Source organism: Olea europaea, unplaced genomic scaffold (assembly GCF_002742605.1).
Source record: "Olea europaea var. sylvestris unplaced genomic scaffold, O_europaea_v1 scaffold2966, whole genome shotgun sequence".
NCBI classification, from domain to species: Eukaryota; Viridiplantae; Streptophyta; class Magnoliopsida; order Lamiales; family Oleaceae; genus Olea; species Olea europaea.
Genome location: NW_019248281.1, coordinates 12,403 through 26,744, shown reverse-complemented (window position 1 = coordinate 26,744; position 14,342 = coordinate 12,403). Strand labels below are relative to the sequence as shown.

The following is a 14,342-nucleotide window of genomic DNA, read 5'->3' as shown; positions in this document are numbered from 1 at the left end:
GTTTTCACCTAGGATTCTTGCTAGGGACGTAAAAAAGGGGATCCTATCAACTTGTTCCAACCTAGGATAATAAGCTCATGAGCTTGGTCTTACTTCAACGTCGAGAAACGAAGACTTCAAGTCATTCCTCTTTCACATTGTCTTCCATAATAAACTACTTGCAATAATCACATACTTCATCAAAAGGGAAACGAATTCACCACTCAATAACATGTATATAATTTATATAAGGAGAAGTCATGGGAAAATGTGAAAAATGATTTTATTAGCGTGGGAAAATGGTGATTTTAAGAAAAAGGGCTTGACATTAAAATGAGCCTATCTTCAGGAACCCACAAATTAGGAGCACCATCATCAACAAAACCTCCACTCCAGCTACATTAAGCATACTGACTCAAAAGGAAACCTAAAACTCAACGTTGATTCATCACTTCTCCATGGAAATGCGGACACCAACGGATCCAGCATCTGGATTTGAGGTCAGAGCTCGGCTATTCTTTCTTTCAATGAATTCAAAACAGCTTTGCAAGCCAGTCTCTCTGCAGTTTTTTTATCAGAAGCCGAACGTGACTCTTTATGTACAAATCCATCAGCTTCCACCTCCACTTCGACAAATGACACCCCATTTTCACGAAAGACAACAGGCTTTTTGAATGTAAAATGCTGCTTCTGACATAATTCCGATAATTCTCTCACTGGATGAAGCCTCAGTGTCTCAAGTGTAACCATGGGCTCGAGAAGAGGCCTTATACTTTCAAAAACAATCTCCTTGTTGTACCCAGAATCGACGAAGATAGCCCCTGCGAGGGATTCTATTACATCCCCGAGAACCTGCATCATGTCAACAAGACAAACAATTATTGCCATAAGAATAGTACAGACAACTTATGAAACTGAGAACGTAACAATTCGTGAACTGCTCGTTGTATTTTTGGTAATTTGCATAATTTCGCGAAAAAGAAATTCCAAGTCATTGATTGAATCTCAGAACACTCGCATGTTTACAAATTCCACATTTTGAAACATTCATCATTTTAAAATTTTCAGTTCTGGAGGGTATTTAATTTAAATATTGGAATAAAACTCGTATTCATAGATATAAAATGAGAATATATTTTATGAAAGTTACCACCTTCGGGTAAGTTATCTCAGATTCCCAACCAAAAGTTGAGACCGAGTGTAGTTCCTCAGAATTGTTAACTGTCTTGATTATATGCCGGTGAAGCTCTTGTGAAGCATGAAGAATATGCTTGTGAAGTCCTGCTTTAACTGCCGATTGAGCATAGCAATCATTGTTCACAGATGCTGACCTTAGATCAGTTAGAAGCCCAGGAGATAGGCCAGGATATTTGTGATACAGGTTCACAGTAATCACATAATCCAGTACAGAGTCTCCAAGAAATTCCAAACGCTGCAGAAGAATGAAATCAAGGCCATTACTAAACAATTCTGCGCATGGTAAGAAAAATTAACGAAGGAATCTTCTAAACATAATTTCTAATGCACATACCTGATAGCATCTTGGAATTTCAGGCAGCATGTAAGAACCATGAGTTAGTGCTTCAACTAAATAAGAAGCATCGCGAAACCGATAGTTCAGCAGAGACTCGACATATCTGACATTGACATATACCTCGGGATTAACAGGGAAGGGCCTTGTATAGGGAACACCAACAGTGTCAACATTTATACCAAGCCATGCCATAAAGGATAAGGCTGCTGATTCACCACCTGTGCTAAGGAATGCCCCGATCAATGCTTCAACAACATCCGCGATAACCTTACTTTTTAGCGTCCTGCTCCCTTTAACATAGACTTTTCTAGATGAAAGTAACTCCTCATCTAAACCATGATTTGCAGAATTATCCCCAGGAATTATCCATGTTTTGGGGTTAAATGGTTCATTGCGGATGAAGCCCTAAAATTTAGAAGTGGCCAAATCAAGAAGAAAAATTCAATATTCATTGATAGATATTATTTTTTTGAGGCACAAAACAAAAGAAACAAGAAGGTAGAATAGAAGATATCAAGCAGAATTTAAAGAAACACCAACAAATGTGACTGCCAACCATGTGGTGTGGCAATTAGAATAATGCTATTATGAATATCAAATAAAAATTAAACTAGAAATCTGTTTTATTATACAAAGGGGAGCAGAAACAGGATGGGGTTCATAGGGAAGTAAAATTGGAGTTTTTTCCCATAAAATTTCTACTTTTCATATTAAAGAGAAATTTAAGTTCAAATTTTGGTCTCTTCTAGTGTCTCGTCCAAAACTAATTTTAAGACCTCAAGATAACTTACCTAAAAACAAAAGTCATGTCTAAATAGCAAATGAATGTCAAAATATCAAAATTAGAAGAATTTGTTTTCTTTACTTTTGTGTCCAAGTTGTGAAAAATAAAATATAATACAAAATTCTTCCTTAGAAACTTTTACTATAACACATGCACTGAGTTTCACTTTCAAGTAAAATATTTCTTCTTTCAACCCTCAATGAAAAATAATGAGAGAGAGCAAAAAATTATGATTACGACTTGGTAAGATTACCGGAATTTTGCGGTCACATCCCAGCTTGCATAATGTAGCATTAGAAATTATTTTTTCTTTTTTAATACTAAGAAGGCCCTCATGCTCTTTTTTATAAATTTTGAAAACATGTTGACCAGCAGCGTATTTAAGAAAAGAGTCCCCAAGGGTCTCTAGTGATTCCAGATGAAGTTTTTCTTGGCATTTCTTTGTTGTGATTGCTTCCAAAACCTAACAGCGACAACAAAATTAACATTAGACCAAGATTATGAGATGACAACTTCAACGAAAATAATAATAATAATAATAATAATAATAATAATTTATTTCACTCATAATTAATTAGCAGGCAATATCCATTTAAAATCTCACTAAATCATGCAAAGCTTATTGTGCATGTAATGTTGTAATCAAGCTAACCATAATGTGTCAGGATAATTTTTTCATATCCATCAAGAAATATCCAACTAATTTTCAACTATCAGAAATACTTATGCATACCAAGTCACCAACTACACTTCCAGTAAATTAACCCCCAAACTTGCACTTTTGATACATTAAAAGTTTAAAAGAAATGACAGGTGCAGATTCACCAATGATTTGAAAAATATAGTGTTCTCAACTCCCTTAAATGATCTTGCAAGTCAAGAATTGACATTAAATTTAAGATACAGAGAACCAGAGGAGTAAAAAATACATACTTTGATGATTGGAATATCAACATTTTGCATGCAGTGATCCTTATGCATTCTTCTCAAGTTTGAAGCTAGAAGCAAAGACTCGATCCGATGCATGATGGATGGAAGAAAGGAGAAAGAGTAAAATGTAGAAATAGATATAGGTGACATAATTACGGAACAAAGTTCAGGTGGCAGTTCACATGATGCATTACTTGGTTCTGCATGGAAAAGGAACACACCAGTTAGCCATAAACCAAAATGTGATATATCCAAATATCTTTAGTTGATCGCATAGCAAGTAATAATCTCGATAAACCGCCTTATTCTGCATTTTAGTAAGAAAAGATTTGCCGAGAATAACAATAAGGCCCTTAACACAACGGTTTTAACAAAACATATGCAGTAGACGAGCCATTCACCTATTCAATTCACAAAAAAATCTTGCACCCACCAACACACACACAGGAACTTCAACTCAATAATAATTTGGTCCATGTTAATTTACTACTCCAGTACTCCAATCCTTGCATTATTTAGGCAGCTTCATATATACATGATTCACAGTTTGATTTCTTAACAGAGACAACAAATAGTGGACGCAGGGGAAACTGAAGAATTTTAAACATGTTAACAGTATTAGCTTATGAAAAAATGTCTAATAAGAGAGAGAGAATATCTTACAAAACCTGGCTGTCTTTCATGATTTGTTTAGAAAATGACTACGGAAAATGAATTGTTTATATATATACGTTTTAGCTCCTTCTTTGAAAGTGATTATTTGAAAATCACTTTTCCCCCACCGACCACACATTCTCCAAAAAAAATAATACTAATAATAATTAATTAATTAAAAAAATCATTTTCATGTTTCCCCATAGCTTTTTCCTACTACTTTTTAACCGCTCATCTCCAATAAATAAATAACTTTCACACAAGCACTTAATAGTAAACCAACCTTTTGCCTTCTGACCTCTACATCTCTGAAGGTAATTTTGCACTGTGAAGATGTGTCTCCCATTAAGAAGTGCTTCATTTTCAAAAAGCAATTTGATACCATGTCTGCAAGGAACAAAACCTTTTTATTAAGATTAAGCTTGATCACGCATAGTAAATACATCAGTGGTTAACTGAAAGGAAAAGAATAATACAGACTTCCTTTCATTGTACTCTTTGTAAGTAACATATTCATCATCGTTCTGTATAAGAAATGAATTGCCATCCAAATCACCCAGAGTTCCCGTGATGCAATACATGAAACCATTATGAGGCGTATAAACCAACGAATTCTGTAACATGCAGGTACAGACTAAACCTTTCTTTGTGTGCACAAGATGACCATGACACTTCGGTGAAGAACCATCAATGTGCATATCGCGCAAACTGTTATTTTGAATTAGGACAGATTTAATGCAATTCCAATCAATTAGTGGTCCTTGAAGCGGAAGAAGAAGATAATCAAAAGCCACGCAATCACTCATATAAGATCTGCCCTGATCTTCATGAAGTCTATAAAAATTATTGTTGAAAAGATGCTTAAAAACAGTGTTCTGAAACCGCTGACATAGGAGAATCTGCAATCAAAGATTAAAAATCGATTTTCAGAAAATCTAAATTCTAATTGGCTGTTGTATTCTCAACATGACATTAGCAAATGATTATAGATTACTAATTTTATCATTTTACCTGCTCAGAAGTCAGTTTAATGCTTCCAACATATTTTACATGCACAATTAGTTTTCCCCTATCAACATCTAAATCTAAATTTGACAACTCGACATCAGATTCAAGTCTCATCCTGGTGGCAAGCACAATATCTTGCGGCTGGACGGTATAAGCGAACTCCTGCTGTAATTTAATTAAATAGCAACAGTACAGCCTTTCAGACTCATTATCATGATAACCAACCAATTCCTGTGGGCAGTACTGTACTTGTTCCTCCACATAAGAAGGTTTGTATCCTGTACTTTCAGATTCGAAAAAATATCGTCATTTGTTATTATCTTGAAAAACGAGTCTGTAGGAGAACTAAAGAAAATTCCAAACAGAGAATCATAATGAACAGAAGTGTAAACAAATAGTTACCAAATTCTTCAGCATCAGCTTCCGCTCCCACAATATCAGGCACGAGATTGTCTGTCAGGGCACCAACCTGATGAAGTTTTCTGCAAGCTTCTAGGCACGCAAGTTGCTTCAGTATTTTGGTTTTACCATGAACGGTAATAGTTTGTATTGGGCAGCTTTTTGGAAGGTGCAGTGTGCAAATTTCCAATTCTTTGTCAATCACACAGCGAGGGTGAGGTCTATAGTAGCTACAAACCAAAAAAGGAAAAAAATTATAAGTGCCTTTTTTTTTCACAATTTGGAGAAATTAACACTTCAACTGACCACACACCAATCATGTAAGTTCTTATGATAATTTGACAGCCTAGAAACTAAAAACTTCAAAATGGTGATAAGCTCAAAGATGTCAGAAACAAACCAGTCAGAAGGCAGCCGTGAGCAATAGAAGTAGAGCAAAGACACACTAGAAGTCAAAGTCACAATTGCTCCTGTGGTTTCAACTTTATAGTATTCTTCACTTTTCAATTCATTATCAAGAGGTTCACAAGGAAGGCTAGCATGGCTCAAGCACTCCTTTCGCATTCTCTCTCCACTAGCCAAATAGTTCTCTACACGTTTGAGGATGGCAGTATCCCCTCTACAATCAACCAATAGAAAAATGAAGAAAGAGATAATCAGCCTCATCATTGACCTTCAAATAGCTCAAATTCTACTGTAACCGGCTATCAAACAAAAAGGACAGGATAATTGATTAATAGATAATTTAACATTCGATTAGGTTTCAACCAACGGATACGAGTTTGAAACCTTAATTCAACCGTCAAATTATGCACTGCAATAGAAAAGAAATTGTGAAATTGTTCCAAACAAGATTGTCGAGATTTTAACTTCTATTTTTACTACTTTTGGAGTGATAACAGCTCAATTTACCATTAGTATAGAATCTTTCCCAACAAGAAAACAGAGATCAACAATTTATTATTCTTCTATTTTTACATTTTGAAAGTGATGGAGCTCACCTTTTTATCATTAATACAAAGTCTGAGTCTTGCATACGAGCACGCCCACGTGACTGAATAAAGCTACATATTGTGGCAGAGGGATCGAATCTAATCACAAGATTGCACCTTTGCACGTCTAATCCCTCTTCAAGCATAGAGGTTGCGATGATGATGTTAACCTGCAAAAACATATACCCAAGAACAAAAATAAGCCCCTGTTTGATAGGGATTAAAATTAAATTTTTAATAGATTTTGATAGAAGTTTTTGAAATGGATGGTTGAAAAATTGTGGGACCAATGAAAATGTGGTTAATAATGATTGTTTGACTTTGACTTAGATTAAAATCTGATTTAAATCAATACCAAACACGGGCTAAATATCATTTCATAAAAATAAGTAGCAAATATTGGAAAGGTAAATGAAATAAATAAAGTACGAGACCCACTCTGCCCTTGCGAAATTCATCAACTATTTTGTTTTGTTCTTTTCTACTTTGTGATTGCAGCTTAGAATTGTTCCCAGCCGTGTATTCTGCTCTCCACCCACTGACTTCAGGAAGTAACTCATTCAACAGATTCCGAAGAACAATTGCCGTGATAATTCTCTCAACAAAGACTATACATCTCAAATCCTTAATTTCCCTGTGCAAGTATCATGTAAGAGAAAGAGTACCGATGAAAGGCTCTCAGCCAAATTCAAAATATTCACAAATGGTGAAGAACTAATGACAAAAAAAAATTGAAACGAAGACCTGGAAAAATACTCTTATTTTCATCCATATTAAATTAAAATTCAGATATATCTTATTAAACAAGCGAGAATAATTGGAATATTAGTTGTATTGTGTATGCTTCAAGTGAGCATTAGGAAACCAAAATGATACACCTGGGACTTTGTGTTTCACCCACCCTATTCCACGCATCATCTGTAAAATAAATGCAGGTGAAATATGAACAAGAACAGCAGAACAGGTGATGACACTGCTATTCTCAGCGTACAAGACCTACCAAGTGTGGTGGGATGTTTACATGATTAGAGACATAACACTTCTGAAGTTGATGAACATAAATGGTGACTTGAGAAACGTCAACTCACGCTGTTTACATCTCATGATGTTCAATTCGTGACATCAAACATATCATAAGATATTTAGTCGTGTACACTTGCCCAACTACACAGTAAGTCAGACTTTCTCCGTTGCCTTGAAGTTCAGCCAAAAATGCATAGAGTCAGGTTCCTCACCACATGTGGTGGAACATACACGCAGTTGGATTTTGCAGATTTTGAAGTTGATAAACATGGGTGGTGGCAATAATACTATGTCAAATTTAACTTGTAATTTGTTTTATCTTGTGTTGTACAAGTTGCACCATCAAACACACCATAAGATACGTCCCCATGCATATTTGCCTCACATCATCAACAAGATACTAAAGGTTTTCCCAAAAACTAAAATGTACTTCCTAAGAGATATTAAAATGGAAATTTTCCCATAATTTAAATTAGTTCTATGGACATGTCAATCTCAAAACAGGTAAGACATTCATCAAAAGAATTGAAAAGAATATTAATAATTACTAGAGAAAAATGTATATAGTGCATACTACAAACCTGTATTCAAGAAGAGTGTTAACAAGGCAGGCAACCTTCGATGTAACAAACCCAGAATTCAATTTAGCTTTTATATCATAACAGTTAGACCATTGTGGACCTTCATGAACAAAAACAAAAACAATCACAGCACGAATAGATGAAAAATATATCTAAATCTCGGACAAAAACAAAACAGTACAGACATTATATGAAGTGAGAAATACCCGACGGCACAAAGGCATAAAAGACTTCAAGTGCATCCAAACTAAAATCTCTAACAACCTTGTCACAACGTACATCCAATGTCACCCATGAAAAGATATTGGTTACTTCACAAGATAACATCTCTGCTGCCTATTCAAACCAGAAGTTCTTACTGTCAATTGCTACAGCTGCAAAAAAAATTGTGCTTTCTATATACAAAAATAAAATATATACCTTGATAGCTAACCAAACACCCAGCTCAGTTAAACAAAATTTGAAGGTAGAGCAAAGATTAGATAATCTTTCTTTTGCAGATTCAGCGGCAGAGATCGAGATACTTGATCTTTCCAGAGAGAGTTTATGCTGATGAAAAGTATATATAAAGTCAGTACCTTGAAAATGGGAAGAGCAAATGATAACATGAAAATGCTACCCTTAGACAAAAAAAAATCAAAGCATGTGAGTTTAGTTCCCAAAAAATACAGCTTTAGTCCTCTGAGATAAAAAATTATATTACGTATTCAAATCTCCGATTATCTCAAACAACGCAAATCACACTTGTGTTTGCAGCACCAGTAACTTCCAACTAGAACAATGCAATAGAAGGCGAGCAGAAAAAGTAAAGGACTGACAAGCTTAATATTGAACACTTTAACTAAAAGAGACGTTCAACCCAACCCCTCACGTCCATATAGGATTTCATGTTTTTTATCAAAAACCTGCATGGGCAAAAATTTCATACATGGGTGACAACAAAACTTGAAACACAAGTCTTTTATCCATCAATGGTACATCATCTCATCTAAAATCTCAAGTTATAGAACTTCCACAGAACCTCATGCTAGGATATTTATCATAAATCCATCAAGTACACAAGACACGAGGGAGAATCAATGTTCAAATCTATATAAGATATACTGTTCATGCTACACTTGTAACATCCATTTTACTCCAACGGTAAGCATACTTTTAATCAAGTGAAACTGTATCGTTAGTTATTCATAGGAGCAATAACACAACACAATCCCAACAGTTTCTAGCTCCAAGAGAGATGTGCATACCTTCTTTATCAACCTTTCCAAACGACTTGCAATACATTCAACAATGACGCAAGGAGCATCCACATGTTCGTACATCTTTACTTTTGGAGTTGAAAATGGGATGTACTGAGCTAAAACAGATTCGCTTTCACATGTGAAGACCTTCATTCAAAAGAACAGTGTAGGTTAGGAACCATTACACAAACCCAAAGGGAACACTAGCCATAAGAACAAAATTAAAAAAAAAATATGTAGCCACTACTAAATAGGGATTTGCAAGGCTACCCTCTCTTATATGCTAATACTTCCACATCAAATTCGCTTGTAGGTAACATATAACAGGTTAAACGCAGCAAAGAATATTAATTATAAATCATTCTCCATTTCTCAAAACTTATTTAATATCAAAGTATGTCAACAATTTCAATCTACTATACTAGCTGCATAAACTAAGCTTGCATCACAATGATACATGAATTACGAAGCAAAGGTAGCAAAAATCAGCAAAAAGACCTTTGAATTCATTAGATTTTCAAGTTGCCTAATCTGTTCCCAATAGTCAGCGGCCGAGCACGAGCCTATACAGATCAACAAAATGAACTGCTAAGTAATAGAGAGATCAAAAGAGAACTATAAGCAATGCAATACACGATTGAATTAATAATTTTCTAGAAGTTACATGGTACTAACCTTTAGCCTTTATAGGAGAAGCAGTCATCCCAAATATTCTAGGAAGGTGCAGAGCATTTTCTTCTCGTTGGCGATTATAGAAATCCTACAAGTTGTTTTTCGAATATTGTAAGTCAAAAACCAAATAGCTGGTAACAAAGTCAAACAATGTCATGTTAGTCTCTTAGACAGATTCAGGGAAACAAAAATTTATAAGTATCTCAATTTTAATTCAGTAAATAAAGTTTTGATGACATTTATTCATGCACCTTGCCAAAGTAACTCACGGTAAATAAAATACGCACACACATTAACAAACATTTCTTACTTCGATTAATTATATATAATACATCCCACACCTCTCTTATTCAGGAGAGAGTTGAAAGTATGAATAACTTCTCATTTTTCCACATTTGCTTCTTGATGCTGCCTTTTTGGTTCAATTCCAAAACGTGTACATTGTACAACAAAATTGACATAGTTATTGAAAAATTGCAACAAAAGAAGGAAATTTGAATCAAAGCTAAAAGAATTAAACTAATTATGTTTATTAGTTAATAAAGGTCTGCATTGATTCGTTATGATGTGACTTCTTGTTCATGTCATTTAACGAGAAGTAAGACATTTTCATGATACTCAAGTTTATACCATTGAGTCTAAATCAGACACATAATAAACTCAAGGAACATAATACTTCCACAGTGTCTGCATTGATTCGTTATGATGTGACTTCTTGTTCATGTCATTTAACGAGAAGTAAGACATTTTCATGATACTCAAGTTTATACCATTGAGTCTAAATCAGACACATAATAAACTCAAGGAACATAATACTTCCACAGTGCACCAATGCTCTTTGGGACGGAAATTTATATGATATGAACAAAATAACAGTGAAAATTCAGTGCATGTTGAAAGACTACATAATCACATCCGTCAAAAAGATACAAGAATCTTGTATATATAATAACCTTACAAGTCCTATCAAGCATAAAAATGGGATTTAAAATAGTGAAAATACGATCCATATGCTTATTTGGAACTCTCTTGCACCGTACAACACAAGCAAAATCTCAATCATACTGCTATTATGTTTCCATCAGAACACATCCAGTAGTTAAAATTACATATCAAATTAGAAATTAAGAATATACAATTTAGAAACATGATAACATACTACAGATTTCTGATTAACATTTTAATAGTCAAATACATTCATTACGAGCTATTACGAGATCTATCTATGAAGATTTTAAAATAAAAAGGAAATATCAAACAAACAAGTGCGTCTTGATCAATAATGAAATTCTCTTAGTGAGATCACAACGATGCTAAAAAATAACTTCAAGTTTGACATATCATATTACAACAAAATCATACCTTCATGATGCGAGCATAATCGTGATTGCGTCTCGCATTATGACATTCATCAAATATTAGAACCTTTATTCGGTCAAGACCCAAAAATCTATGACTCAAGGCTCTATACAAAATCGCTGGAGTCATTACAAGCACCTGAACATGTTACAATATGAGAAGCATATATTTAGGATTAAGATAATGAATGCACTTCCTGGTTACTACGATTCTCACCATTCTTACAACATTCAAAAATCTAAGAAGTTATAAGCATTTACTGGAAATATATTTTCAACACAAAAACAAGAGGTCTTATAGAAATAAATTCATCACAAACATTTTTATAGTATCTTTAAGTTGGCAACTTAGATTAATATTATAGTTTGGGATAACATTTAGCCACCGTCTGGCCCCCCTTCTTTCAAATTTTAATAGGTAAAATAGTATTTTTTTTTGAAGAATAAATGGTTGAAAAAGAAGAAAAAAATTTCGATTTACGTGTAATATTGTTTTATAGAAGATTGTGTCATTGAAAATGTGAGAGAGAAAAATAAAATTTAATTTAATGGGGGCCAAACGAGGGCTTATAGCCCTGACATCATGCCTCCACCAACTTAACGTCCTAATAATAGTAGCATCAAATTGAACGGAACCGCTTTTTACTTTAAGAATGAATTGTATACTAAGAGCATGTTTAGTAGAGATTTTAATCCAATTAAGATAAAAATTTTGACCATTATTTCACTATTACAGCTGTCATTTTTTAATTCTTCTATCACAGATAGGACCCATTTTATCTCTAACGGTCAAAAAATCAATTAACAAAATACCTACCAAACAAAGCACTAATCATAAGGAGTACCGCAATAAGCAGCCCCATAACACAATACCACAACTTCATCCAATAACAAAGATTGTTGAATTTATTTTAAGTATTTTGGTCTTAAATTTATTATGATAGATTACATATCATTAGAAAAAGTATAGAAAAAGAAGAGGTAGTCATTCACACCTCATGCTCATCCTTTTCACGCTTCCATGTGGCAGCATCCCAAAAATCAACACCCAACTCACCATAATACTTGCCAACTTTTAAGTCAGTGTGCATCTCGATATATTCACCTTGCTGTTTGACCATCAGAAGTACAAAATCAAATTTGAAACCACATAAAAAAAAAAACCATATGCATTGCAACCGTGGGAAAAAGAAAAGGTTAACATAGAAAACTCTATTTGAATCTTCATTAAATTTACAGGTTATTAATTAAACCAAACAACTACATGGTAAGTGATGCATCATGCAACAAACTCAAGGGACAATGAGAAATAATGTATCAAATAAACCACATAAAACTAATGCACAACATCTATGAAGTAAAGATACATAGTCACATACTTGGGTTACCAAAACAACAGTAGGGACCAAAAATACAGCAATAAAGGGTGAAGGCTTTCTGAGGAGGTGGGCATAGCTGCGAAGGAGCATGATTGCAATCAGGGTCTTCCCAGAACCGGTCTCCAGGTATACAATGGTGTTTCCCTTAAGTGCTTTTTCCAATGCGTCCAGCTGATAACTGCATCAACACCGGAATAAGATTATTCTAATAGAACGGAACATTGGTGCAAATAAAGAATTGGGCAAAGGTTTAAAATTCTTTCCCAATTCTCATACTGCTTTATAACTTGCTTCAACATTCACAACATGCCATAGCTTATGAATGATGAAACACAACTGTATACTCGCAAGTAACACATGTATGCAGGTGTATGGATGCGGAAAATCTTTCTTGGTAATGCACTACAAATTACAATCCAGTATCAGGAAGAATTTTCAAGTTCTTCCTGTTGTAAATGGAGGAATACGGAATTCCTTTTCTTCTTCGTGTCCACTCATTCATATTTAGTCCAACTTTTTTTTTGGCTTGGATAGGTTGGATAGCCGATCCACACCTTTTTCTCTATGATATCAATCGAAGAAAAATGAATTTGAAACAAATCAAATTACAAGACACAATCAGAGAGAGCACAGACCTTCTGGCGAAAAGAACTGTATCAGCGTCAAGGAGTTGGTTTCCTTCATCAATAGCCATATCAATTTTCTGTGCAAATTTAAACTTTTTCTTCAGGATCACAACATTAAAGGTGAAATATCACACTAATATTTTATACTAATAAAGAAACAGAGAAAATGGCACGAAGGTATGTTATCTACCAAAAAAATTCCTTAAACCATGATCAAACATCCTTAGAATTCAAAATCCAGAACTAAATTTTAAATTAAATGCAGAAAGAGTATTAAGTTTCACAGCTGTCCACATAAAAAACCACGAAAAGAACTCCCCATTTGCTAGAAAACGAGGTTCTGTTCCGGATTTCTTGATTTAAAAAATAATAATAATAAAAATAAAAAAACTGATCATATACACACCAAAAAAAACAAAAAAAAAAAAGACAAAATCCAGAACCAAATTTTAAATAAAACCCAGAAAGATTACGAAAATTTCACAACTTCCCACATTAAATAACTCACCATTTGCTAGAAAACAGGTTCTGTTCAAAATTTCTTGATTTTTTGAGTAGAGATTGATTAACGTTGTGTGTGTATAAGAAGGGTGAACAACTTAGCAACTAAGCAACTTGTGGAGTACACTTCCAAATTCCAAGAGAGAAAAAGTGCGCGCCGCGTGGACCCTTTTGGAAACGAGTGAAAAGTGAAAACGACACATCCCAGTCCACTGCTTCACTGTACCGAGGAATCTCTAGGAAATTGATCTGGAGCTTCACTTGTATGTATGTTTTTGTTTGATTTCAAAAAAGTTTAAGCCCTACCAAATTAAAATTAATTTTTAAATAAACTTTGGTAAAAGTTAGGTACCCATTTTTTTAAAATATATTTTTCTCTCGCTTTTTTTTAATCACTCATTTTTCATTGAAATAATATTACACGTAAATTAAAAACTTTTCTTTATTTTTCAAAGACACATTTCCCATCAATTTACTATTCCAAAATGCATTTTTACATAAAAATGACTCCCAAACACTAAGGATTTTTATGTAAAAATACATTTTGGAATAGTAAATTAATGTGAAATGTGTAGTTAAAAAATAATTAAAATTTTTTAATTTAAGTGTAATATTATTTTAAGAAAGAAAGTATAGTTGAAAAGAAGAGAGAAAAATGTATTTTGAAGAAAATGACTACCA

The 14,342-nt window shown here is 33.9% G+C and overlaps 1 protein-coding gene across 1 annotated transcript; it reads right to left on the bottom strand.

Moving 5' to 3' along the window:
* Nucleotides 1-240: 240 nt before the first annotated feature.
* On the bottom strand, nucleotides 241-13,833 carry LOC111384661 (endoribonuclease Dicer homolog 2-like). The gene is made up of 23 exons (XM_023008977.1): nucleotides 13,669-13,833; nucleotides 13,170-13,237; nucleotides 12,535-12,712; nucleotides 12,151-12,264; nucleotides 11,160-11,294; nucleotides 9,801-9,885; nucleotides 9,624-9,688; nucleotides 9,132-9,272; nucleotides 8,305-8,433; nucleotides 8,091-8,220; nucleotides 7,885-7,984; nucleotides 6,719-6,914; nucleotides 6,290-6,450; nucleotides 5,689-5,907; nucleotides 5,292-5,518; nucleotides 4,893-5,167; nucleotides 4,362-4,780; nucleotides 4,165-4,268; nucleotides 3,231-3,427; nucleotides 2,551-2,760; nucleotides 1,511-1,918; nucleotides 1,133-1,411; nucleotides 241-831 (listed from the first exon to the last, which is right to left on the bottom strand). Exons 1-23 carry the CDS (start codon nucleotides 13,669-13,671, stop codon nucleotides 481-483), a joined length of 4,194 nt encoding a protein of 1,397 aa, XP_022864745.1. The 5' UTR covers nucleotides 13,672-13,833; the 3' UTR covers nucleotides 241-480.
* Nucleotides 13,834-14,342: the final 509 nt, after the last annotated feature.

Excerpts from the sequence above, each read along its gene's own strand:
- LOC111384661 (XM_023008977.1), bottom strand. Across the intron at positions 9,886-11,159 it reads ATTATGCTCGCATCATGAAG|GATTTCTATAATCGCCAACG; the intron begins GTATGATTTTGT and ends AACAACTTGTAG. Across the intron at positions 8,434-9,131 it reads TGGAAAGGTTGATAAAGAAG|CATAAACTCTCTCTGGAAAG; the intron begins GTATGCACATCT and ends ACTTTTCATCAG.